Genomic DNA, 27,821 nt, shown 5'->3' with positions numbered 1-27,821 from the left:
AGAGACGCTTAAGGCCTGAAGGAACCCAGTCATTTATATGACTTAATGCAACCTATTTTTTTTTAAGATTTTATTTATTTATTCATTCAAAGAGATGCAGAGAGAGAGAGTAGCAGAGACACAGGCAGAGGGAGAAGCAGGCTCCACGCAGAGAGCCTGACGTGGGACTCGATCCAGGGTCTCCAGGATCACGCCCTGGGCTGCAGGCGGTGCTAAACCGCTGCACCACCGGGGCTGCCCAATGCAACCTATTTTTAAACATCTTCTATTCCCTGTGTTCTTTTAGACTCTAGGAAACAGAAATAAAAAATAACCATTTCTGCTCCTCGGGATATTTATATCAGGCACACATGCATCAGTACTGGGCATGCCTACTGTTAACTCTCCAGGGTGAGTGGGATGGGCAACTTCTATAAAAGAAATGAGGGGTTTAGAGAACATACATATGTCAGTTTTAGCTTAGGTGTCTAGATAAGGCCCACAGCAGACTGTGGAGCCAGAATTGAGCCTGACAAGACTCGTGTGATAAGGTTGGGCATAATTTGGAAAGATGGCAAGAGGGGGGTGCAGAATGAGCAGAGACACAGAGGCAGAAACACAGACTTGATTTTCAAGGAAAGTGAAGAGAGCTATCAGAAAGGATTCATCTAGCAGACTGAAGAGAAATAGGAGTACATGAATGTGTAATTTTAGGCCCTGTCACAAAAGGCCACAGAATCAAAGTCCGGGAGCAGAGGAGAGACCTAATGGAAGTAGCGCTGGCAAGGTTGATGGCAGGGTTTCTCCTTTCCCGAACAGGGAGCATTGAAGAGGCACAGCAGTGAGCTCTCTGATGATGTGCCGCGGGGACTGTATGTGCTTTGATGATTATCTCAGACCTCCACTGAGCTTCCTATCTGAGCCAATTAAGAGCTCAGAGCAGTCTGCTAGAGCTCGTGGGTAGGATTACTGGGAGTTGCCCTGAGACAGCTGTTGACAGGTGTGACTCTGAGTCCTTTCTTTCAGATGAAGAACTTGTCATCAAAGCTGAAAGCCTTGCCAGAGCCTCCTTGTGCCCAGAGGTTCCAGTCACCTTCTCTTCTCCACCACCAGCAGCAAAGGATACTTTTTCAGATGTGACTTTCAAAGGTCAGCCCTCTGCATCCATGGCACCCTTCGGGCGTCCGGCTGCCGACCTGGCTGAAGCCTCTGAGGGACAAGTGACTTTTACTCAGTTGGGTAGCTACCCCCTGCCACCTCCAGCTGGAGAGCAGGTCTTCTCATGCCACCACTGTGGCAAGAGCCTCAGCCAAGACATGCTGCTGACCCACCAGTGTAGCCACACGGGTGAGAACCCGTTACCCTGTGCCCAGTGCCCAAAACACTTCCCCCAGCAGGCCGACCTGGGCAGCAGCTCCCAGCCCCATGCTAGCGAGACGCCCCCCACCTGTCCACACTGCGCCAGAACTTTCACTCACCCGTCCAGACTCACCTACCACCTTCGGGTGCATAACAGCACCGAGCGCCCTTTCCCCTGCCCTGACTGCCCCAAGCGCTTCGCCGACCAGGCCCGGCTCAGCAGCCACCGGCGAGCTCACGCCAGCGAGCGGCCCTTCCGCTGCGCCCAGTGCGGCCGGAGCTTCAGCCTGAAAATCAGCCTCCTGCTCCACCAGCGGGGGCATGCACAGGAGCGGCCCTTCTCCTGCCCGCAGTGCGGCATTGACTTCAATGGCCACTCAGCTCTGATCCGCCACCAGATGATCCACACGGGCGAGCGGCCATACCCGTGCACTGACTGCAGCAAGAGCTTCATGCGCAAGGAGCACCTGCTGAACCACCGGCGGCTGCACACGGGCGAGCGGCCATTCAGCTGTGCGCACTGCGGCAAGAGCTTCATCCGCAAGCACCACCTCATGAAGCACCAGCGCATCCACACGGGCGAGCGGCCCTACCCCTGCGCCTACTGTGGCAGAAGCTTCCGCTACAAACAGACACTCAAGGACCATCTGCGCTCCGGCCACAGTGGAGGCTGCGGGGGTGACAGCAACCACTCCGGACAGCCGCCTGACCCCCCGGGGCCCCTCCTAACGGGGCTCGAAACCTCTGGCCTAGCTGTTAACACCGAAGGTCTAGAGGCCAATCAGTGGTATGGGGAAGGGAGTGGAGGAGGAGTTTTGTAAACCTCGCTCGTTTCATGGTTATCTGTGCTCTCCGGTTATCTATGCCCGCGAGCCCCTCAACCCCCTGCAGCAGTCACCGTGTGGCACATCGATGAGTTTGGGATCTTATACCCTTGACTAAAGACATGCTGGAATTTGGGACCTTGGCAACATCACAAGAACACCACATTTTGAAACCCAGAGAGACCTGGAAAGGAGCCCAGCATCCCAATCTTTATAAAAGTATTACCTAAGCAGAAGTTATATAAGAATGTTGCAGAGAGAGAGGTTGCAAAGCAAGATTTGGCCTCCGTCAATCCATCACAGGGTGATAAGTTGTTAATGATTGATGCTCTAAGTAGAGACAGGTGCATGGGAAGAGCCTCCAGAGTTTGAACCCCATCATGGGGCCTGGGGATGTTTAATTGAACCTCATTCATTCCTTGATGGTAAGATGGTTGTTAGAAGAAAATGCTGGAGCCTCAGGCCGTGGTACTGCTTCTCCCTGATAAGAACTAAAGTCTGCTCATGTGTTCATGTTCTGCCTCTCCCAAAATGATAACTCAAGACTGCCTTCCTAGGTTTCCTAGATTAATTCTAATACATTTTGTTTAATATTAGGGGAGCAAGAAGTCTGACTTTAAAAGCTTCTTAAGGAGAACAGTTCTTTGAATAGTTTGATTTGAAGAATTCAAGCTCTTAATGGCATTTAAACCACTAGGAACATTTGCCGAGGTCCTGGCTAAAAAAAGTGGGAGCAGTGTTCTCAGCCCTAGCTTTAAAATCTAGAGAACCCAGAGAAATGACAGAACAGACTAAAATTTGTGCCTGAACTATGTTTCTCAATAAGGAGTCATTCACGTCAAATTTTTCCTTATTTTCATTCAAGCCAATAGGCTGATTTTCCCATTCCTAGTGTCATATTCTTGACAGTCCTCAGCAGAAAAGACCATACCACTTTCCAGAAGCATTATGGAGCTTCAGAAATTGCCAGTGGATCTCAGCTTTCCTTTCTTCAGTAGTGAGACAGTGGTGCTATAATGCAGCTTTCTTGAGCCATCAGCCTGTATGTTCACCCCTCTGACTGTCCCATTGGCAAGGGGCAGGTTGAGGAACTTTGTAGATCCCTGAGCATACAGACAAGGTCAGCCTCCTGCTGCTTGTTCTGCTTTTAGGAACCTTGGCTACCATGTGTCCTTTTCATTGAGGACATTCAGTCAGGGGAGAGCATCTGAGCATGGTCCTACTCCTCAGTGGCTTTGCAGTTGGACATAAGACCCTTGCCCTTTACAGATTGCAGATTTTCATCTGCAAGATGAGGCTAGTGAAAGGAAAAAAGTGAGCCTCTAGAAATTCAAAACAAAACAAAATCATAAAACTTGTGATACATTTCTTTTGTCATATCTCTGGCTTCTATCCAAGCAAAGCCAAATAAGATCCCCCAAATCAAAGCAGAGACATTCTTGTTGAAACTTGACTGAGCTCAATCTGTTTTACTCTTGCTGGGTGACTGAAGTGGGAGATAGAGATTGCCCTAAGTCTTGGGCAGTAGAGCTGTTTATTCCTACACTCTCTTCCCCCTGAATCTTTCCAAGATGCCTGGAAACAAGGTCTGCAAGTACTTAGAACACTTTCTTGATGAAATGATAAAGGAGAGACCCATTTTTTCCTTATCACTTAACCCAGCCTAGCTTTACCTAAGCACACTAGGAAAATGTGTTACCCTAGCTAGCTTTGCTCCTGGGAAAGCTCTGTTTGAACATGCTGCTCTTTAGGATGATTGCATTTATGGAACATCTGCTCTGTGACATTCACAATATCAGGGGTCACAGGAGACTTCAGAAATGTATGTAAGACCTAGTCTGCTGCCGTAATTTGTAGTCTGAAGGCGATGAAAAAAACCCAGTATAGAACAAACCAAGACAACAGATGAACAGAGCCCTGGCATATTGGGATTAAGAGCTTTCTAGCTAGAATCTAAACCCTTACTATGGGTAAATGTGGGGGTTCTGGGGCTCCCAAAGTCAAGGTTCCAGCTTCACCGCTGACTTGGTTGAAACTTAGTGTGAGACCTGGTTTACACCTTGGCCTCCTAATTAAAAAGGAGAAGAATCAAAATACTGTCTTTAGGTGGTGAGCTCCCTTTTCTGGTAGCATTTAAACATTTGCCAGGGTGTGCTTGAAAGGGATTCCTACATTAAGTGTGATGTTGGTCTAGATAACATCAGAAATTCTTTTTTTTACTCAAAGATTTAATGGGAACACAGAGCTTGTTAATGAAGGAGACCTGTGGGTTAAAATGCTGCAGATAGATCCCATGGTCCTCTCCGCAAGGAACTGTAGCCAGCAGGAGCCCAAACTTCAGCAAGAAGTGAACACGGTTCAAATACCAATGAGGCAAGAGCCATGAATCTGAGTGAAAGGTAACAAGCAGGGCCATGCCAAAGAGATGGAAGTAGGTGTTCTCCTAATCCTCAGGAGAACACACCAGGAGTTTTCAAGTGTGCATTCTGGTCTCCTTTCCCTCCACCTATCCTCTACAAGGTAGAACTCCAGGCCAGCTCTAGATTTTGTTTGCTTAAGATTCAAGAGTGGATCCATAAAATGCCCTCGGTGGAAAAGTTAAGTCCAATGGGAAGGTTTCAATGTGTGGAGAAACTTGGTCCATCGAGGGTTCCTGAGAGAAACTGTGCATTTAACTGCAGTTGACGTACCTGAGGATTCGTTGTCATGACCAGACAAGACAGGAGAACCCAGAAGTGTGCTCTTCATCAGTCTGCCCCCTGGGCTAAGACATCTGTCACACACAAATAAGCATATCTCCTCGGAGTAGATCGAGATATGGACTATAACCAGATTCACTCTTTGCTTACTAAGTATTTCATTGTCACCATTAGATGAGCCTCTGTTTCAGCCACAGATGTGAAAATAAATGGAAGTTGATTGCTTGTCTAGAAAGTGAGAAAAGTCTCTGATCCTTTTTGCTGGATATTTGATATTGGAAACACCAAAGCTAGGCTCTGGCTAGAGCAGTCTTTACATAACTTTCTCATCATTAGTAATAAGGATTGCAGAGTTCCTTGGAGGCTGCTGGGCTTCTTTTTGGAGCATTTTGGAGAAAGCCAGGTGACCATGCCTATCTCAACTAGACCCTCTGGCTTACTGGGGAATAACAGATGTTCATTGTTTCAGTTCCTTTATTCACTCCAAATGGGATGGAGAACCCAGTTTGTGCTCATATTTTCTCTGAGGAGAGTCAGAACACCCCTGTCCTCTGCCACCCTCCTCCCCATATCCCCTCACCCCCCCCCTCCCTATATCGTAGCCCCTTAGACAACAAAAAGCTGTCTGAGGGTTGATCAGTAGCAATAAGTAAAAGCCAGTCTTTCCCATAATGGCTTACAGATGAGGAACCCTTATCATCAGATGTTTGGTGGATACCTCGACCCTATTCTGTTCACTCTACAACGGAACTCACTTCTCACAGAGTCTACATACAAGACATTCTTAGAAGAGGGAAGTGTCAGGCTCTTACAAGCGAAAGGACCTCAAGTTAGGTCAAACTGGCAGGGAGTGGAGGAGGGAGGAGGATGGGGGAGTGCACAGAACCTTAACTTAAGGACACACGTGGGTGAGTATAGCTTAATGGGCATAGACTGTGAGTCAGACCTGTATTCGGGTCCTGGCATCATCAGAACATATGTTACTTAACCATCATAAGCCTAGTTTCCTTATCTGTAAAATAGAATGATATCTGTGTTTCAGAGGTGTTCAGGCTCAGAGGGAAAGGAAGCCAGTGTGAGAGTCTTAGCACGGAGCCTGACACACCAAAGGCATCAGTACAGCAACTACCAAGAAAGGTGTACAGGACCAACCAGAAATGGAGGGTCAAACCTGCGCTGTTCTATGGAAGCACATGATTGATGTCTCAGCTTTTTGCCTGCCATCTTTTGCTTCCATTTAACCTGTTCGCATATTCTATCTTTTCTGTACCTTTTGGCTCCCATAAGTTTCTGTGTACCGTGACACCATGTGGCTCTGATTCTTTTTGCCCTTCAGATTCTGAAGTGTGGGATCTGGCTCAGCTCCTCTTCCCATACCAGGCCATGCAAGTTTCCAGCCAACCCTTGGATTGGCTGCCCTTGATTACATGCTCATCTAGATTCTGTCAGCTGTACTCAAGAGGAAAGATCCTGTGTTCCCAACACCAGAGTCTGTGGGCCTGGTAGATTTACTTGGGAATGGCAAATGGTGGCACAGTCCTGCACTTCTAGTACTACTAGGATAGGGAAGTTACTAGGGGTAAGACCACCTGGGTAGGGGTGAGAAACTGGAGTCTGGTCCTAGCTAAACACTGTCTACCTACTTGATAAGGAGTAAGCCACTTAATTTGTGCAGATCTCACTTTCCTAATTCAGTCAGAACACAATGGTAATATAAACTCCCTTCCAAGTCCAAGACCACAGAATTTTTCATATGGGTCCTGTTTTCCTTGTCTGGTTTCTCCCTACATTCTGCCCTATTGAGAGACTGCTTTGACACAGCAGAACAAACACCTCCGAGAGGTATGCGTTCTTAGAATCTCATTCTAACCATATAATTACTCCAAAGCCATACAAACTGACAAAGTTCTAGCAAAACTATAAAATTTTAAATAAACAGTAGGCATTTGATTGCATTTTTTTTAAACCTAGGAAAATAAAAAGACATACCAAAACAGTAATGATGGTTTTAGGGTACTCAGGTCATTCAGTGTGGTTATTTTTCCCTCCAAGTGTTTATAATGTAAAATATTTTTATACAGCATTTATAATGCTTTTATAAGAATAAGAATTATTGGAATGGAAAAGTTCTTGGAAAGGAAGTCAGGAGGCCAGAGTTTTAATCTTGCCCTGGTTTTCTCTATCCTAGTATGAGGATAATACCCACTTTACCAACTTTACATAGATGTTGGATACTCAGACAAGGGAAGGTCTTCAGAAGTGCTTTGAAACATTTCAGGCCTAAGAAAGTGTTGACATAGTAGATGCAGAATTACTTGTTGACTAGTTAAACAATTTCCTGGATGTTGTTGGTGCTTCTCTTCATTCAAGACTGGGCGGTAGTCATTTCTTCGCTTGCGGTTGGCTTGCCTGTGCTGGGGAGAAGCTAGCCTGAGATTGCATTTGGGGAGCAGTGGGACAACAGTATGTGTGAGCAGAGGCTGAAGACAAAGTTTGCTGCAGTAAGTGTCAGGTCGACCTATTTAATGCGTTGACTTCTACCAGCAATTTATACAGGATAACCAGTTTTATGTACATGAGGAATTATAACAAGTTAGGAAGGCAAGTACATTACTGGAGATATTGGGTTCAGCAACCAGAAAATAGGAAAGAAAAAAAAATATGTCAGTTATTGGCTTTGAATTAAAGTTTAAAAAAATTGTGTCAGAAAAACAGGATCTGCAAGCCAACCTCACTGAGTAACCAGGGAACAATAATTAAATCAATCCTGTATTTATTAGCCACTAAATAATAATTCAGGACATTCATCTCCACATGGTGATTCTGTGAGCTGAGACAAGCACATGTGGAGGGAGACTATTACACTGGTTTCTTCTTGGCTGGACATTAGAATAACTTCGGGTACTTGAAAGAAATATTTATGCCAGGCATAAATGGCATGATCTAATTTGCGGGGTGGAGCCTGGGTGTTTTGTTTTTTGAAGTTCCCCCATGTACCTGCAAGTTTAGAAGATCATAGAATGAGGGATCCCTGGGTGGCTCAGTGGTTTAGCGTCTGCCTTTGGCCCAGGGAGTGATCCCAGAGTCCCAGGATCGAGTCCCACATGGGGCTCCTTGCATGGAGCCTGCTTCTGTCTCTGCCTCTCTCTCTCTGTCTCTCATAAATAAAATCTTTATAAAAAAAAAAAAATAGAAGATCATAGAATGAGAAAGTGAATTATTGGACTGGAAATGACCAGTGAGCCTGCTTTAGTGGAGCTAGGTACTGTGGACTGCAGATTAATAAAGTGCAGATGAATCCATAATGGGGGACGTCATAATTTAGTAGGAAATAAGGCTATGAGAATTGTTGGAAAAATTGACTGATCCCTGTAGGTTAGGACCTCTAGAGGCTGTGGGAAAAGCAGCATTCACTTCAGCTGTGCCCACTGCAGGCTCCGTCCAGAGACCTGGTATATGAAACATGGGCAGGATCCTAGATGAGCGCAGATGGGAACCTGATGGGTGCCTGTCTTGTACCCAGACTTCTGCTATGACGCTAGCATTTGCTGAAGAATGAAAAGGGACCATGGTGATGTCATTACCAGCTCGGATTTAACATAACAGGTGGTTTCACACCCTATTTGTTGCATTTAGAAAAACCAGTATTATTCTGTATGCACTCTGGACTTCATTTGGAATGAATTTTGACCATTTTTAGTAATCAAATCCACATTTAAAAATGAAAGGGACACCCCACTGAGAAGATTCAAGGAAACATACTGCAATTGTTAATTCCTGACACAAAACCTGTCTTCTGCATCTACAGGTTTTCTAAACCCTAGGTAGGTACCTGTTGCAGTTGAACTGTTGAGTAGCTAACTCACTTAGTCACCCAAGCAATTACATGTTTATTAAGACTGAGCAAAGTAGCACACAGTCATTAAGTACTGAAGAAAAGCCAACCAACTTCACTGTCTACTGTGTCAAGACTTGTAAAGAAGGTGATGAAATAAATGCCTATTTGAAGTAGGCTGAGAAAGGAGGGGAAAAAGCATTTTCTCTAAACTTTCCGAAAAGCAGGAATCTTTCAGAAGTAAGTGAAAAAGAGGGAAAGTGTGTGTGTGCATGCTTAAGCTTGAATGAAAATGGCAAAAGGTAGATTGGAAAAGGCAAACATGCTGAAAACAGGAGGCAGCCGACCTTAAAACTGGGTGCTAGAAAATATTTTTCTGTGATCCCCACAGCAACACTTTCTGCCTTTTTTTTTTTTAAAGATTATTTATTTATTTTATTCATGAGACACAGAGAGAGAGGCAGAGGGAGAAGCAGGCTCCATGCAGGAAGCCTGATGTGGGAATTGATCCAAGGACTCCAGGATCAGGCCCTGGGCTGAAAGGCAGGCACTTAACTGAGCCACTCAAGCATCCCACTTTCTGCCTCTTTCACATGGTGTGCTCTCCTCCATGAGCTCCACCTCTGATTTGTCACACTTAGGTGACCAGTGATTTGGACACCTACAGGTTCCCCTTCCTTTGGATGCTGGCATAGCTAGATCCTCAAGTGAAGACAGGAAGTTGTAACCACCGACCTGTCTGTGGGTGAGGGGAGCTGCGGGTGCTCACCTTTCTCCTTCCCATGGATTATTTTGTCGTCCTTAAGCCTGCTTGTTGAATTGGGCGTGGGGAGACCCCAAGATAAAAGTGCAAATCTGATTACCCTGTTACCTTAGCTGAGGGAATCTGGAGGTTTCCTTCCTCAAATAAAGCTGGTAGTTGTTGAAGGGGCATGGAGCACACAGGAGAACCACCAATGTCTTGGAAATGGTGGAAACATGTATTGGGATTCTCCAGAGAAACAGACCTGAAAGGATATAGAGAGATATGTGAAAAGAGGCTTATTCTAGGAATCAACTTCTGTAATTGTGGAGGTCAAGAAGTTCTATGATCTGGGATGCCTGGATGGCTCAACGGTTTAGCACCTGCCTTTGGCCCAGGGCATGATCCTGGAGTCCAGGTATCGAGTCCCACATCAGGCTCTCTGCATGAGACCTGCTTCTCCCTCTGCCTGTATCTCTCATGAATAAATAATAAAATGTTAAAAAAGAAGAAAAAGAAGAAGAGAAGAAGAAGAAAGAAGAGAAGAAGAAGAAGAAGAAGAAGAAGAACCGTGATCTGCCATCTGCAAGCTGGAAAACCAGGAAAGCCCAGTGGTGGAATTCATTCTCAGTCCAAATGCCCAAGAACCAGGACAGTCAACATATGAGGATAGGAGAAGATATATGTCCCAGCCCAAAGAAAGAGCTAATCTGCCCCTCCTCCACTTTTCTCTTCAGACCCTCAAGGGATTGGATGGTGCTCACGCACATTTGTAAGGGCATCCTCTCAAATCAGCCTACTGATTCAAATGCTAATTTCTTCCGGAAACACCCTCACAGGCACAACCAGAAAAAGGTTTTTTACCAGCTATCTGGTCATTCCTTGGCCCCATTCAGGTGAGGCTTAAAATTAACCATCACGGCACATGCATCTCCTCTCCTTTGGCCTCTCCCACATCTTCCAGTTCGGCATCTATCATACCCTGTCCAGAACAGTAGCTATAGAATTCCTAGAGAGGAGATGAAAACAGCTCCCACCCAAGGGACCGTGGGGCCAGTCCTGGGTCCTTCTCTTTCAAGAGATGCTTATTAATAACGATACTTGACATTTTATTTTTTTAAATACTTTATTTATTTATTCATGAGATACACAGAGAAGAGAGAGGCAGAGACACAGGCAGAGGGAGAAGCAGGCTCCACGCAGGGAGCCTGACATGGGACTCGATCCCAGGTCTCTAGGATCACACCCTGGGCTGCAGGCGGCGCTAAACCGCTGCGCCACCAGGGCTGCCCCATGCTTGGCATTTTAGAATCCACATTACCCAGCTGCTCACTCTGCTCCTCAGTAACTTAGATAACTGCCTCACAGTTAACCCAATGATTCAGAGGTGCGAGCCTAGTGACCAAACAGCTCTCCCAATACAGGATCTCTCCCTCCCCAGCAGAGCTCCCAGCCCTGTCGGCCCATCGGTCCCTAGAGTACCCATCAGAGGGTCCATGGCCAGTGCTGCTACAGCAGCCCCCTCCTCACACCCTTATTGTTTGTCTTCTGGGAGGATCCCCTCCCTGAGCCCCTCCTTCACTTCCCCCCTGCTGTAGCCACTACCAGGTTTTTGTGGCCTATGGTGGCTAAGCATGGCCATTAGGAAACAACACTAGTACAATGAAACCTGTGCATTTAAATTCTGTTTGAATGGAGTCGCTTTGCGCATATCATGACAGTGGGCAGTGAACTGTACTTTTGGCCCTGGGCAGCCACCCCAGCTGCAAGGGTCTAAAGTGTGGCTGGCTTTGTGAAAATCTACCCTCTGTGAAGGAGAAACATGACGTGGATGTACTATGATGGTCACTTATTGTGTAAGCCAGTTATTGTAACTAGTCTAATGCTTAAGGGAAGTAGTTTTAACTGTTTTTACTGAAAAGATGGCTTAAACCTTTGGGACTAACCCAGCCTCGCTTTCCCACCTTTAGGAAGGCAGGAAGATAACCGCTTTCTTTTTTTTTTTTTTTTTAGATTTTATTTTCTCTTGAGAGACACAGAAAGAGAGGCAGAGACATAGGCAGAGGAAAAAGCAGGCTCCCCACAGGGAGCCCAACGGGATTCCATCCTGGGACCCCAGGATCATGCCCTGAGCCCAAGGCAGATGCTCAACCACTGAGCCACCCAGGAGGCCTGATGATCAATGATTGGTGGGTCAGAATATGTGCTCTGAAATATGTCTCACTAGTGGAAATGTGTTTACCTGTGGCTTTCCAGACTCTGCTTGTCTGGTTCCTCTAACAACAGTGGACATATTTACAATCAAGAGGCAGCTTGCGGCCAGGGAATGGAGGGAAAGAGATCACAGACTTCCAGGAACATTATCTTCACTAGCCTGTAAGCTCCTGGAGGATAGGCTGGTCCACAGATACTCACTCTGTACCTGGAAAGGGTAGCTAACAGAGAAAGCACTTGGTAATTGTTCTGAATATGATGCTCTAAGCACATGTGTCACTTGGGCCGATAATGCCCTTTATTTTACTAAGTGCAGTGGGACAAAAGGGTACCAGTCTGGGATAATTCTGTGGCAAGACTGCCTCTACACAGGAGAGTAAGTAGTTCTGGAGATCCCTGTCTTAAGAAGATAGGAACTAGTTATTTAGGAAGACAAAAGGATAATTATAGGATAATTTAAGGATAATTGTAAGAGTTATCTTTGTTGGGTGCCTACTATGTGCTAAGTACTGATCTCATTTGACTTTACAACTGTGGAGCACACATTATTTGCTTCATCTCTATTTGAAGAGACTGAGGGAAGCTCAGAGAAGTTAAATTGCTCATAGCTAGAGAGCTGTGATTTTTGGAACTTAAACGCAGGTATATCCAGCTGCAAAGCCCACCCTCCGCCTAAGCAGTATCTGGCACATGGTAGCTCAGTAAATATCTGTGGAATAAGTAAATTTCCCATCCTCATCCTGTCTTCTCTATCTGCCTACCTGGGCCTTCCCCTGATTCCTCCTCTGACCTGGCTTGATGTTTCAAAGTAATGTTGACATTATGTTTAAAGGTTTTGGAAGAGGCTGTTGTTAAAGTGCGGTGTCCTGACCTGGGAGGAAGAGCTTGGCCCTCTTCTGACACATTAGCCCAGATCACTTCTGCATCATCCAGACCAACGCAAAGGCCTGGAATTGGTCCTGGTAAATGTGGACTGGGGAGGGAGAGTGGGAGGTAGAGCCTGCCATGAGGGAAGGGCAAAGGCCAGAAGATGGAGTCTGCGGACACAATTATTAATCTCGCAAAATTTCCAAAAAGGTCAGGCCCCATTTTCCCTTGGGATGCCCAATACATATTTGCAGGATTAGCAGAAACCAGAAGCTGGCATTGTTCGGGACTTCAGGGCAGGCCATCCCACACCGAGGGTCCGCCGAGCGTCTCCTCCCAGGAACCCTCGGCGGGGCGGGGGGCGTGGCCCGGGCCGCAAAGTGGCCCCCGCCGGTCCCGGCGGGCGGGCAGGAGCTCGGAGGCCATTGGCTGGCGAGCTGGCTGCGCAGGGGCGGGGGCGCCGCCGAAGGGGACTGTTTGCTCCTACGGGCTGTAGATGGAGCTGTCCGGCCCCGGCGAGGGGGAAGGCGCCTGGAAAACGTTCTTCTTCTCCCTGGCCGGCCCGAGCGGGGAACAGGACTCCCAGGATGCAGTTTGTGTCAACACGGCCGCAGCCTCAGCAGCTGGGCATCCAGGGCCTGGGGCTGGACGGCGGGAGCTGGAGCTGGGCCCAGGCTCTGCCCCCGGAGGAGGTCTGCCACCAGGAGCCGGCGCTGCGCGGGGAAATGGCCGAGGGAATGCCGCCCATGCAGGTGGGTGCAGCCCCCGCCCAGCGCCATGGCCGCGCCGCCTGGCCGTGGGGGCGGGGCGCGGGGCTGCGGGACCCGGGGTGCGGGCGCGGGGTGCGGGCGCGGGGCGCCGAGGGGAGCGGGGCGGGGGCGCCTCGCGGCCGGAGGGCCCTGGGCGCGCGGGCGCCGGAGCTCAGGCCCGGGGGGCGGGTGGGCCGGGGCGCGGACGGACTGGCGCGGCCGGCGGGGCGCAGCGGCCCCGAGCAGGCCCGGCCGCGAGTCCCGCGCCCCCCGGCGTCCTCCGAGCAGGCCCGGCCCGCGCGCGCCGCCGAGCAGCAGGCCCCGAGGCCGCGTGCGGGCCGGGCCCGGTGCGGGCGCCCGGAGCAGGCCCCGCGGGGAGGGGGCAGGGACCCAGCGGAGCGGCGACCGCCGCGCCTACCCCGGCCCGGGCTCCCGTCCGCGGCCCTCGTGCCCCGGCCCGCGGTGTGCGCGCCCCGGGGACGCAGCGGGGCACCCCGTCAGCTTGACGCCGTAGCCACTTTGACAAGAAGATTTTTTTCGGTGTCGTATTGCCGTCTCTCGCGGAGTATAACGAGTGATTCACTTTTCCCGTGCACCGGCTGTGACGGAGGAAAGGGGCCATTGAGAGGTGACTTTGCCTTCTTTTCAGCCGGTGGCAAACTTGGCTGCACTTTGGAGTCACCCGAGCAGCGTTTAAGACTCCTGATGCTCCACTTGGTCCCCAACCCGTGCAATCGGCGTCTCTGGGTCGAGAGTAGACACCAGTCAGCTCTTGAAGCTCCCTGAGAATCCCAGTGTGCACGAGTTTGAGAGCCGGTGCTTTGGGGTTGTGTACTGTGTGAAGGGCCGAGGTGGTGCGGAGGAGACCTGAGTAGCGCTCCCGGGAGAGTGGGGCCGAGAGTGGGGCCGGGGGCTGACCCGCAGAAGCAGCCCCACCCCCCCTGCCCTCGGCCTGCTGCTCACCCTGGCTCTGAGAAGTTAGCCAGGAGTTGCTGTGCTGTGTTGTGTGAGATCATTTTTCAGCCTTACATCTCCAAACCTTACAAAAGTCTATTGGGCCCAGTGGTGCTCTTAACTTCCAGTGTCAGCTCTGTAAACTTCTGTGGGTGGGGAGGAGTGAAGCCTCTATGAGCTCAGATGGATGGCTTCGATGGAAGAAACATCACCTCTTCACTTAACAGGTCTGGCACCCAGCGCCCTGCTCCCCTTGACCCCATGTTGCGGAGCAGAGTGATTTCCTGGGAGCTGTGGAGTGTTTCTCTGTGGCTGTCACAGCTGCCCTGAGTTAGGGCAGTTGGCAGGCCTGTCCCTGCCAACCTGTTTTCATTTTAGAACATAGGAATAAGGACTTGTATATGGAAGAAAGGCTGCTCATCTGCTCACTCAGGTTCTCTGGGGTCTCCCTTGGTCACGGCTCTGCCAGGTATGGTGGCAGCAGCATTTACCTGCACTGTGTTTTTGTTAGTAGCAGCACTTAGGGCTGCTCCAGTTGCCAGTGAAACCAGGAGCTGTAGAATGACTAGCCACGTCTCTGTGCCTCAATTCCATCATCTTTAAAGCAGAGATAATCATTCTTGCCCTAACCTGCTTAGAGATTGCAGGGAAGATTAGGGTCAGATGACTTACAAGAGAATTCTTACTTTGAAACAGAAGGCACTAGGCAACTCTAGAGATATTTGATCATCGAGTCTAGCCCCTGAAGAAAGTGGCTGTTCTGTGAAAGTGGTATGTGACATTGTAGACCTGCAAAAGGTCAGGTGGGCAAATGAGTGACCATTTTGACGCCTGCAGGCGGGAAATGGGAAGGTTGGCCAGTGGCTCCTTAGGCTCTTATTGGGAACAGAAATGAACACCAGAGCCCGGTGCCGTGGGAGCATGGCAGGAGAGCAAGAATCTGTGGCATCCGATTAGTTGTTCCCTGACCTCAGAACCCCCTCCCCTCTCACACAGGGTCTCATCCCAGGCTGTCACTTTCTCCCTCTGCACACAGGCTCAAGAGTGGGACATGGATGCCCGGCGACCGATGCCTTTTCAGTTCCCGCCCTTTCCGGATAGGGCACCTGTCTTCCCTGACCGCATGATGAGAGAGCCCCAGCTGCCTACGGCAGAGATCTCACTCTGGACCGTGGTGGCTGCCATTCAGGCCGTGGAGAGGAAGGTGGATGCCCAGGCCAGCCAGCTGCTAAATCTGGAGGGGCGGACAGGGACAGCCGAGAAGAAGCTGGCGGACTGCGAGAAGACTGCCGTGGAATTCGGGAACCACATGGAGAGCAAGTGGGCCGTGCTGGGGACCCTGCTGCAGGAATATGGGCTGCTGCAGAGGCGGCTGGAGAACATGGAGAACCTGCTGAGGAATAGGAACTTCTGGGTGCTGCGGCTGCCACCGGGCAGCAAAGGGGAAGTCCCTAAGGTACGTGGCGGTCCCAAGGGACAGGGGTAGAATTGAGAACCAGCACATGTGAACAAAACTCTTGATTTCATTTGGCCAGAAAACTCTCTCTCCATCTTGCAGGATTTCAGCGTCTCTTTCTCTCTCTCATCTGAATGCAGTCGAGGCAAACCATGCTAACTGGAATTGCTAGAAATTTGTGACCATTGCCTCTGCGGGCCTTTCTTATACCTCAGAATTCATGCTCCATTTCACCCTTCCATTCCCTCTACTGCACCTGCCCCCATTCCCCAGTCCCCAGCCCCGGATCATCAACACTACAGTGTCCATTGATGACACAACCTTGTGATCCACTGAGAACATGGACATCACTGTGAGAAGCACTCGTGCAGCTGCTACATCCACCCAACGCTGCCTTCCCGATTCCTGCGGCCTCGCCAGTTCACCCTTCACTGACCCCCCCAGCTCACCCTGGCCTTCTCTTCTTCTGTGTGTCATCAACTCTTCCCCCTACCGATCGGTCTAGGTGTTCTAGAACATCACCCATCTCTGTGATGAAAACCTCCCTAGGCTCTGCCTCTTCCAGCAAGTGCCTCATCTCTCTGCTCCTCTTTAGAGCAGATTTCCTTAAACACGTCATAGTTGCTGTCTCCAGTTCCTTCCCTCCCTCTCCTTTTTAACCTTTTTATTGTAGAAAACCCAAACACACAAGTAGGTAGAACAGTGTGATGGACCATCATGTGCCCATCATCTAGCTGCAACAGCTGTCGGCTCTCGGCTAGTCTTGTTTCCCCTAAGGCCCCACCCACATCCCATTTTACTTACTTACTTACTTATTTATTTTATTTTAAAGATTTTAATTATTTATTCACAGAGAGAGGGGCAGAGACATAGGCAGAGGGAAGAGAAGCAGGCTCCATGCAGGGAGCCCGATGCAGGACTTGATCCCAGGACCCTGGGATCACACCCTGAGCCGAAGGCAGACGCTCAGCCACTGAGCCACTCAGGCATCCCTCTCCCCTTTTATTTTGAAGCCAACCCCAGACATCAGTCTTTTTTTCTTTATTTCTTTTTGGTAATATTTCAGCGCATAGGTCTAAAAGGTAAAGACCCTTTTTCTGAAGTGAAACTTTGGTGTCACTATCACCACAAAAAAGCCGTAGCCTACTCAAGTAGCCAGTCAGTGTTCAAATGTTCTTTTCTTCCAAACACGTTTTAGTTTGTTTTCTGTTAGTTTGTTTGAATCAGAACTTTAAGAAGGTGATATATGTTTTAGGTCTTGTGGAATTTCTTGGTTCCTCCTCCATTTCTTTCACTTTCTCCTTGAAATCTGTCTATAGAAGAAGCTAGGCCATGCGTCCTCGTGGCGTTCTGGCTGTCGGGATTCTGCCCTTGTGTCCATCGTCTCATTGAACTTGTGCCCCTATTCTCAGTATTCCAGTAAATTGGTGATTGGATCATTGTCCTGGATACTTCTGCCAATCAAGCTTTTGTTCCCACCTTTCCATCCTGTTAGTCTCACCAGAGTCCTCATGGTGTCCACACTTAGTTCTGCCTTCATCCTCTCTGCCCTGCAGGTGGCATTGTAGGCAGGTGGCCACGCCCTCTTTGAAATACCTTTCTGTGTGATCCAGGTTACCTCTCTGTGAGTAGCTCCTGCTCCATCTTCTTCACTGGTTTCACCTCTTAGGTTTGGAGTGGTCCAGCACTGGGTGTTGACCTTCGGTTCATCCTCTACACTTGCTCCCTCCTGATTTCATTCAGGCACCAAGTTTAAATGCAGCCCATGTGCTGTCAGCTCCCAAAGCAGTCTCCCCCGCCCACTCTCTCTCTCTTGCCCAGATTCCCTTCTTGAATGCCAGATTCACATGCTCACCTGCTACTGCAGCAGGATTCAGTAAATATCTTAGGTTTAACACTACCAAATTGATCTCCCATCTTCTGCCTGAAACCTGTTCTTCTCCATCCTCGTCTCTGTGAAGACAGCTCTACCCTTCCAGTTGCTCCAGCTGAACCTTTGGGGTTATGTTTGCTTCTTCTCTTTCTCAACCCTCCTTCCAATATATTAGGAAACACTGAGTTTTCTTCAAGATCCTGTCCATAGTCTGACCACTCCTTTCTACCTACACCGCTCCCACCATCATCTGATGAGAGCCACCATCACCTCACCTCTATTGCCGTGGCCTCTTGCCTGGTCTCCTTTTTTCTGTCCTTGTCCCTCACCCTATACAGTGTATTCTCAACAGAGCAGCCAGAGAGCAGTCCTTTAAAAATATAAATCAGTTAACCTCTGCTTAAAATCCCCAAAGGGCTTCCCACCCCATGCAGCATAAATGCCCCTATTCCGTTAGGGACCTCATCTGCAGCCCACTCTTTCTGACCTCATCTCCCCTCTGCCCCTTTCATGCACTCCTTTCCAGCCACAGTCTCACCTCAGGGACTTCCCTTCACTGTTAAGCTCTCTCCCTGGGTACCTGCCAGGCTCCCTCCCCATCACTTCCATTAGGGGTCTGCCCTTCCATGGCCGCTCACCACAAAAGAACCACGTCCCCCAATCCCAACACACTCTTTTCCCCGTCCCTGCTCTCATTTTCTCTAAGGCACTGTGCCATCGGGCACCTTAAATATTTGCTTCTTGTTTTGTCTTCTTGGTTGGTTTTCCCTGACCAGAATGTAATTTCTGCTTGGCTCACCACTGAGCCAAGCAGAAATACTTGACTTGATTAGTCAATACTGACTTTTTTTTTTTTTTAAGATTTTATTATTTATTATTCATGAGAGACAGAGAGAGGCAGAGACGCAGGCTCCCTGTAGAGAGCCTGATGTGGGACTCAGTCCCGGGACCTGGGATCACAACCTGAGCTGAAGGCAGACGCCCAACCGCTGAGCCACCCAGGTGTCCCTCAGTACTGACTTTTAGCTAGTATCCAAAAAGTATTTGCCGAGTGACTGTCTAGCTGGAGAGCTCACGCTTCCACATGAGGGACCAGATCTTCTAGGTCTCTTTATCTGCCAGTGACTTGGCCAGTAGAGTTGTTTGGTGGTGATTTATTGAGGCCTCATAGAATTGACTTGTAATAGTGGTCTGGTTCCTCCCTAGAACCTCCCCTCCCACTGCAGCCACAGAGATTCCTGTTTGGTATGGTTTGGCATATTGGTTCTCTGGCCCAATCAGCATCTCCTTACATGCTGCCCTCTCCTCCTATCGGTGCTGCATGTTTTTTATTATTATATTTTTTTATTTTTATTTATTTATGATAGTCACACACACAGAGAGAGAGAGAGAGAGAGAGAGAGGCAGAGACACAGGCAGAGGGAGAAGCAGGCTCCATGCACCGGGAGCCTGACATGGGATTCGATCCCAGGTCTCCAGGATCGCTCCCTGGACCAAAGGCAGGCGCCAAACCGCTGTGCCGCCCAGGGATCCCTGGACTGCAAGTTTTAATTCAGTGCTGTGTCCTCACGTGGCACTTCTTTGTGTCCCATGCACAGGATCAGGCATTAGGAATTCTGAGTTGACATGAGTCCTCACGGAATGATAGAATAGTTATGGACCTGGAATCAGGGGACTAGGGTTGGTTGGCTTGTTTTACAGACTTTATTTGGGGCAGCCCTGGTGGTGCAGTGGTTTAGTGCCGCCTGCAGCCCAGGGTGTGATCCTGGAGACCCGGGATCAAGTCCTATGTCAGGCTCCCTGCATGGAGCCTGCTTCTCCCTCTGCCTGTGTCTCTGCCTCTCTCTGTCTCATGAATAAATAAATAAAATCTTTTAAATAAATAAATAAATAAATAAATAAATAAATAAATACTTTATTTATTCATGAGAGACAGAGAGAAGCAGAGACATAGGCAGAGAGAGAAGCAGGCTCCCTACAGGGAGCCCAATGTGATACTTGATCCCAGGATCCTGAGATCACAACCTGAGCCAAAGGCAGATGCTCAACTGCCGAGCCTCCCAGGTGCCCCGAGGACTAGGGTTTGAATCTTGGCTTTGCCATGAACTGTCTTCCCACAACTGGTCAAGTATGTTTTTGGTCATCTCTGAACCTCCTTAGTCCCTCTTTTGAAAGAAGTGAAGTATAAGTAAATAATTTCGTGAGTAAGTACCCAGCTGGCCCTTCTGTGTTTCTGTGTTCTCCTCTGTAAGATGAAGATGGTAACACATTTAGGACATGGGTTGTGAGGATTCACTGATTTTGTTGATGAACAGCACTAAGTAGCCCGTTGTTTTATTTATTTATTTTTTAGCCCGTTGTTTTAGTTATCTATTGCTGTATATCAAATTACCCCAAACTTAGTAGCCTAAAAAAAGTTATTATTTACCACCTTCCAGTTTATGTGAGTTAGGAATTCAGGAGCAGCTTGGCTGAGTGGTTCTGGCTCAGTCTTAAGAAGTTATAAGCAAGCTATTGGCCGAGTTTATGGCCATCTGAAGGCTTGGCTGAGGCTTGAAGATTGGCCTCCAGCATGGCCCACTCACTCAGCTGTTGGCAAAGCCTCAAGTTGGCTGTTGGCAAAGCCTCAAGTCCCCACCTCCCAGCATGGCCGCTGGAGTGTCCTCACAAAATGGTGGCTGGCCACCTTGCATCTTGCGGAATGCGTGATGCAAGAGAGATCAGGTTGGAGCTGTAATTTATTTGTTAGAAGCCAGTCACTAGGGCAGCCCGGGTGGCTCAGCAGTTTAGCGCCACCTTCAGCCCAGGTCATGATCCTGGAGACCTGGGATGGAGTCCCACATCAGGCTCCCTGCATGGAGCCTGCTTCTCCCTCTGCCTGTGTCTATGCCTCTCTCTTTCTCTGTGTCTCTCATGAATAAATAGAATCTTAAAAAAAAAAAAAAAGAAGAAGAAGAAGAAGAAGAAGCCAGTCACTAAATCCTGCCCACACTCAAGGGGAGAAGAATTAGGATCTACTTTTTGAAGGGGTTGTCAGAGAATTTGTGGACATATTTTATTTTATTTTTAAAAAGATTTTTAGGGGGTAGCCTGGGTGGCTCAGCAGTTTAGCTCCTGCCTTCGCCTGGGGCATGATCCTGGAGTCCTGGGATCGAGTCCCACATTGGGCTCCCTGCATGGAGCCTGCTTCTCCCTCTGCCTGTGTCTCTGCCTCTCTCTCTCTCTTATTCACTCTCTCTCTTTATTCACTCATGAATAAATAAATCTTTTTAAAAATCTTTAAAAAATAATTTTTTAAGTTAAAAAATAAAAAGATTTTTATTTCTTTGAGAGAGAGCAAAAGAGAAAGAGAGAGAGAGAGAGAGAGAGAGCACAAGCAGTGGGGAGGAGCAGAAGCAGAATCTCCACTGAGTAGGGATCCCTATGCAGGGCTTGATCATGACCTGAACCGAAGGCAGACACCCAAATGACTGAGCCACTGAGGTGCCCTGTGGACATTTTTTTTTTCCCCTGTGGACATATTTTAAAACCAAGCCGTGAAGCACCATGAAAAAGTTAATGAACGTTGCTTGTGATAGTTATAACTCCTTGTGTACTATTGACCATTCTAAATGCATCCTCTTTGTCGCAATCAAGGAAGGCTGTTGTCTCTCAGATCCTTCGTGCCTCTTGGATTCCATTGTGTCTGTTAATTGGCTGACAGACAATTCACAGGCAGTCTTTTCTGTCCAGCTAGGCTGTAGGCTCCCTGCGGTCTCTGGCCTGTCTCAGACTTCTGCTGTATCCTGGCACAGGGAAGTTTTTATGTAGTGATGTCTATTTCCAACTGTGAGAGTATGATTCCAGAATTGTGCGTAGAAGTGGTAGGGTGATGCAGAGGAGTTGGCATGTTGGAAAAGGTGATGAACTTGGTTTTGGATTTATCTAGTTTGAGGTACTTAAAAGGTGATTAAATGGAGTCACTCAAAGGGCTGTTGAAATCTGAACTCTGAAGGAAGCAAGGAAAACTGAAGAGTATCATCTGCAAAGAGGTAACCACTGAAGTGGTACAAAGAATGAACTTGCCACGGAAAAAATGAAGGAACAGAGAAGGGGAAGAGCAGAGCCTTGGGATTGGGGGAAGAAGAGAAAGCAGTGAGCTGGGTGACAGGAGGAAGCAGAGTCGTGGAAACCAAGCAGAAGATGATTCCAGAAAGGTGATCTGACTTTGCAAAGAGGACTGAAAGAGTAAGGGTTAACAAGAGGCCACTGACGGACTTCCAGGATGTGGTTTGAGAGGGAGAGGCAGCTGGGGGGTCATAGACAGATTTTAAGAGGTTGAGGGATGCATGATTGTGAAGAAGAAAACATAAATCGGGTCTCTTGGGGTGTTTCAAGTGAAGAGGGAGAGTAGAGTCACTTGATACAGCAGAGTTGAGTGGCAGTTCATCTTAGGTCGGATGACCCTCAGGGGAAAGCCATTGGAGAGGGAGAGCCTGAGATGCCAAAGAGAAAAGTTTGTTCGGTTTGAGTTTCATGGACAGGAGATGGAGGAGAAATGAAGGGCACATTAGCAGGGGGTTGGCTTGGTGAAAAGGGCAAGGGAGCTTGCCAACTCTACCTGTGATCAGGATCCAGGCCAGATGGAGAGGACGGGGAGGGCTGGGGAGAGAGAAGAGTTTGAAAGAAGCCCCCAGGAGCACAGGAAAGCTCAACAAGATCCACCAGAGGCTTCCAAAGCAGCCTTGAGACTAGTCCCAGTGTTGGGACTAGCAGTGGGAATGTATGGTGGATATCACCTGTAGAATCTTGTGACTTTTGTCTAGGGGCAGGACATGAAAAGAAGAAAGTGGTCTGTATCAGTTTTCGCAGGTTGGGGAGGGTTTGCCCAAGGCTCTTGTAAGGCCCAGGAAATTGAAAGTTCAGTTCTGTCTTTAATAGTGGGTGGTAGGTAAGCTGTCAGTGGGTGGCAGACAGGTGTGCTCAGCACACCTGCACAGGATGCCCTCGGGGATATGAGCACCTGATGTGAGAACAGACATTTCTAATTTATGCAAAGGCGCTGCCCACTCACCAAGCTCTGCACCAATGGGCCCAGTGCCTGAAGGAACGTGTGCAAAGAGGCCACATAGGCTAGCTTTGGCCTAGTGTACAGGTTCAAAGACTGGAATTAGGACCGAGGAGAATAGAGGGGTTGGATTTGAGAATGCGAGCAGAGGGCTGGTCCCATGGGTGCGAGAGTGGGGGATGGGGTGGGAGGGCTGTATGTCTGAGAAGGGTGGTTCAGGTATTAAAGCCATGAAGGGAAACCAGTTTGAACGATTCGATCCAAGGCGAGGCCATGCTGGTGAGCATCTGAGATGAGTACAGGCAAGGACCCTTGTCAAACCAAAGCAACAATTTCATAGAACAGATGAGACTGCCTAGAATAATAAGGGACTGGCATCTGGCGACGGATGACTCAGGCTGCGGTGAAACTTCCTAGTATTGGCAACAGCCATTCCGTACAATCAACAAATATTTACTGGCTCCGAGCTCTGTTCCTCTAGATGCTTGGATATAGCGGGGAACCACACAGATTGCTATCCTGGAGCGTTAGCACATGCCCTTAGATTTACATGTTCTAATGATAAAGATGTAACTGTATGCCTTACTGGGGTAACCTGACTGGAAATACAGGGGGTTTTTTTAAATAAATTTTTTAAAGATTTTATTTATTTATTCTTGAGACAGAGAGAGAGAGAGGCAGGCAGAGGGAGAAGCAGGCTCCGTGCTGGAAGCCCGACATGGGACTCGATCCTGGGTCTCCAGGATCACGCCCTGGGCTGAAGGCGGTGCTAAACTGCTGAGCCACTCAGGCTGCCCAAATACAGGTTTTATAACCGCGTTTTACTGTACTTGGCTCACCGATACCCATGCTGAGAGAACCTTCCACACCTCTGTTACCCCGAGTGCCAAAAGCAGCACATTGACTTGGGCTTTACCTTCAGGTACCTGGTTTCCCTAAAAGTAACAATACAGAGGATATGGTTAAATGCTAGAAAGAAAGAGAGAGGGAGAGAGACGGAAGGAAAGGAAAGGAGAGGAAAGGAGAAAGGGAAAGGGAAAAGGAAAAGGAAAAGGAAAAAAGGAAAGGAAAAAGAGAGAAAGAGGAAGGAAGGAAGGAAGGAAAAGAAAAGGGAAGGAAGGAAGGAAGGAAGGAAGGAAGAAAGAAAGAAAGAAAGAAAGAAAGAAAGAAGAAAAAGAAAGGCAAAATAAATAAATAAATAAATAAAGGCAGGCAGGCAGTCTCGACTATCCTCGTTTTAGAAGCACCAAAAGATAAGAATAGAGTGGGCTGACTGCACTGCAATATACTGGGCTGGGACTGGGGGGGATGGGGAGCCCTGGGAGCCAAAGCCAAGCTCTGAGGCAGGAAGGGCCCGAGACCTGTCGAGGGGAGGCTATGGGGAGAAGCAAGCAGGTGCCTGACAATGATTTCTGTTGGTCCAGGTTCCCGTGACGTTTGTCGACATTGCCGTTTACTTCTCTGAGGATGAGTGGAAGAACTTGGATGAATGGCAGAAGGAGCTTTACAACAACCTTGTGAAGGAGAACTATAAAACCCTGATGTCCCTGGGTAAGAGTGCCTTTCCTCCTCTGGGATGGGCAGTTTTTGCAGAGGGCAGTGAAATGCTCATCAACCCGCGTGCCCACCACCCAGGCAGAGTGTCATATTTATCCCTAATGAAACACAAGAAACTGTCTGCTTCCAATGCTCTAAAGATAAAGTGATTCTAACAAGGTGATAGATAAAAACCCAGTAACGGGCCTGTCATTATAGCATTGAGGGCTGTGCTGCTTATGTTCTGGAGCACGGCCACTCTGCGTCATTGGCACGGGACTACGTGCGACATCCCGCTAGCCTTGGATGAGCCACAGTCTGTCGTTGGCTTTCAGGGTCAGCTATTTCCACACCAGAAGTTGGGTATCTGTTGTTTTCAGGGTTCCTCCGAAGAGATCAGCTGACATATATCATGGTTCGCAACTAGAGGGGCTCTGCTGGGGAGGGCCGGTGGGGTGGGGGAGACTTCTGCTACTACCCTTGATCGGGATCCATTGCTCAACCTCACTGTGTCCTTCCTTCCCCTCCAACTCGTTGCAGACCCTGAGGGTGCAGGGCCCAAGCCAGATGCTCCTTCCCAGGTTGAGCCCAGGGAAGAGCCTTGCGTGTGGGAGCAGCGTGACCCAGAAGAGAGAGAAATCCTAATGGACCCAGACACAGGTGATGGCAGTTGAAAAGAGCCCCGGGGCCGGGGCGCTGGGCAGGAGAGGAGCCTTGCCATCCCTGCATGAGCTCGAGAGGGGTCTGTCGGGTTGTTTGTGAGGCTGGTTCTGCCCAGGAGCGCCCTGGGCTTGTGTATCTATTGGGTCAGAACCAGGCAACAGCTCTGGAGGCCCAGGTGAGCTGGACAGAGAGGAGGGGAGGAGCAGGCTTATAGCCTCTCAGGCCTGAGCTCAGCCTGCAGTGGGGGCTGAAGACCTGGGAGTGGCCCGGGCTTGGCCCCAGGAGGGTAGATGGGCAGTGGGGCCTGCCTGGATACTTGGTTCTGCTGGGGCCACGTCACAGACAGACTCACCCTCGGGCCTTTCTCAAGAAGGGGACATTCAGTCCCCGAGGAGACCTAGTTCCTGACAGCGCTGTACCTGGTCAGCTCTCCCTGGGATGGAAAGTGCCAGGCTCTAGTCCCGGCAGGGCCCTGGACACCTTTCCCCAGGGCCTCAGCTCTCCTGAGTCATGCTGCCCTGTGAACAGCTGAGCCTGAGCCATGTTCTCTGCCATACTGTACAAACTCTGCTCTTCCTTAGCAGGTTGTCCAGAGGCAGCCCCCTCCTTTCCAGTGTTTTCTCTTCATTGGGATGTAATTCATGTGCCATAAATAAAGTCACCCTTTTAAAGTGTATAATTCAGTGGTTCACAAAGGTGTGCAACCACCCCTATAATCTAGTTCCAGAACATCTTCATCACAGGAAACCCTGGGCCCATGAGCAGGCACTCCCACGCCCCACCCCCCGGTCCCCATTGATGGACTCTCTCTACTGTGTATTTGCCTGTTGTGGACGCTTCATCTGAACGACCCCTTCCTGGTCTTCAAGCACCACAGGTGCTGAGGTCAGTGCTGTGGCGGCCTTTCACGTGTGAAGCCCTCAGCAGTTTCACCTTGTTGTCATCCATCCCCGTGCATGAGCTGGGACAGTGACCGCTGTGTCCGTGCTATGGGAGGAATGAGCAGGCTGAGAGCCAGAGAGGCCGGATGACTCACCTGCTGGGCTGAGAACAGAGTGGAAACCAGGATCCAAGTCCTTCGGTTCCTTCTCTAATCATCCCCCTGCCACCTGAGCTTCCCACTGCCAGGGCTAGTGCATCACACCATGGAACCTCAGAAGGGTACACCAATTTGTCATAGCTTGGGATCCCAGAGAGGATATGTCATTGTCTCGTGTGCATAAGGGTGCTGTGCGTTATCCACCCAGAATGGGCCAGTCGGAAAGCTTGTTCATAATATGTGGTGTGTGTGTGTGTGTGTGTGTGTGTGTGTGTGTGTGCAGCATGTGTGTGTCTGCTGTGTCTGTCTGTATGTGTGTATTTCTTTCTGACTGGGGTGAAAAATGAAAATGAACATCTTGTACACAGAGATCAAACTTCTGGCCTAGTCCTGATTAGCCCCAAACCCAGGTGGGGCAGTTTCTGGAGCTCTCTCCCAGCCTTATTACACTTCATCCTACAGCTTGAGTTACCCCTTTGTCCTGAATTCTGATTATATCTCTGCTCCCAAGACCTTCTGCCTCTTAGGGGTGACCCCCTGCCAAGAACCCGAGGCCCCTGTGCTGACAGGTGCTGTCAGCTGCGTTCATCACCCAAAGAACATCTGGGTGATGATTGATTGTTCAGAAAAAAACACCAAATGGCCATACTTCTCTCTCCCCAGAAGCAGAGCCCCTGGTGCCTGCACAGGATTCGTCCTCTCAGGTGAAGCGAGAGGAAGCCCTGTGTGTCCGGAATCAGCGGAGCTTGGAGGAAAGAGCCATCCCCACGGAGTCCATTACTGGTGAGTGAGCCCCAGAGCTGCCCCAGCCAGGGACGGAGAGGAAAGGTCCAGCATGGCCTACAGGCCCGTGCTGATATCCACGGACCAGCACTGAAAATGGCATTAATGATTTGCCACACATCTGGGTGTAGCTTGTCTTGTTTCCTCTCTTTTTTTAAATCCATTCTTAACTATTCCTTCTTTCCCTTGAAAAGGAGCATCAGGGCAGAGGTACTAAGTGTAAAGAAACCTCATGATGAGAGGCTATGGTCAGGGAATAAATATATCACTCCACAGGACCTGCTCCTGAGCAGGAAGAGCTTTCATTGTTCTCAACAAGTATACAAGTATTCACAGTCTGTTGCCTCTGTGCTGGGGAGGGGAGGGTCCGGGGGGCTCCTCCTTGAAGGCCCTGTCGCTGGACTCTGTGTGTGAGAACCCTCTTAGAGCATTAGGGTTCTCCAGAGAACGTGTTTATGTGCCCACGTGTGGAGAGACACAGACAGACTGGTTTTAAGGAACTGGCTTCAGTGGTTGTAGAGGCTGGTGTGTCCAGGATCTGCAGGGTAAGCCAGCAGGCTGGAGACCCAGGAATCTTCTGGCTGGTTTTCCTCTGCCTTGGGGGTGGTCTGTCTTTTTCTATGGAAGCCTTCACCTGTTGGGCTGAGGCCCACCTGCATTATGGAAGGCAAGGGCTACCAATTAATTTTTTTATATATATATTTTATAAGATTTTATTTATTCATGAGAGACACACAGAGAGGCAGAGACATAGGCAGAGGGAGAAGCAAGAACCCTGCAGGGAGCTCAGTGCAGAACTTGATCCCAGGACCCCAGGATCATGACCTGAGCCAAAGGCTGATGCTCAACTACTGAGCCACCCAGGTGTCCCAGGGCTACCGATTTAAATATTAATCTTCTCAGGCAGCCAAGGTGGCACAGCAGTTTGGCACCTGCCTTCAACCCAGGGTGTGATCCTGGAGACCCAGGATTGAGTCCCATGTTGAGCTCCCTGCATGGAGCCTCCTTCTCCCTCTGCCTGTGTCTCTGCCTCTGTCTCTGTGTCTCTCATGAATAAATAAATAAAATCTTAAAAAAAAAAAAAACATTGGGGGATCCCTGGGTGGCTCAGCAGTTTGGCGCCTGCCTTTGGCCCAGGGTGCGATCCAGGAGTCCCGAGATCGAGTCCCACGTCAGGCTCTTGGCATGGAGCCTGCTTCTTC

General features: G+C 49.2%; 2 protein-coding genes across 3 annotated transcripts in view; both read left to right on the top strand.

Annotated features, from left to right (window-relative positions):
• The window catches only part of ZNF398 (zinc finger protein 398), a 37,529-nt gene extending 32,437 nt beyond the window's left edge, over nt 1-5,092 (top strand). The window contains exon 6 of the mRNA XM_041753136.1: nt 1,006-5,092. Within this exon, the coding sequence (XP_041609070.1) occupies nt 1,006-2,159 (1,154 nt within the window). The 3' untranslated portion in view covers nt 2,160-5,092. The remainder of the gene's footprint in view (nt 1-1,005) is intronic.
• A 7,826-nt stretch (nt 5,093-12,918) lies between these two features.
• Nucleotides 12,919-27,821, top strand: part of ZNF282 (zinc finger protein 282) — a 28,788-nt gene continuing 13,885 nt past the window's right edge. Inside the window, exons 1-5 of one of the 2 annotated variants that reach the window (XM_041752973.1) lie at nt 12,919-13,271; nt 15,259-15,678; nt 24,023-24,149; nt 24,675-24,794; nt 26,500-26,619. In XM_041752973.1, coding sequence (XP_041608907.1) covers nt 13,107-13,271; nt 15,259-15,678; nt 24,023-24,149; nt 24,675-24,794; nt 26,500-26,619 — 952 coding nt within the window. In that variant the 5' untranslated portion in view covers nt 12,919-13,106. The remainder of the gene's footprint in view (nt 13,272-15,258; nt 15,679-24,022; nt 24,150-24,674; nt 24,795-26,499; nt 26,620-27,821) is intronic. The other variant, XM_041752975.1, reaches the window with a different exon arrangement.

The sequence above is a fragment of the Vulpes lagopus genome, chromosome 4 (genome assembly GCF_018345385.1).
Source record: "Vulpes lagopus strain Blue_001 chromosome 4, ASM1834538v1, whole genome shotgun sequence".
NCBI lineage: Eukaryota > Metazoa > Chordata > Mammalia > Carnivora > Canidae > Vulpes > Vulpes lagopus.
The sequence above is the reverse complement of the archived record's forward strand: the minus strand, read 5'-3'. Positions and strand labels throughout refer to the sequence as shown.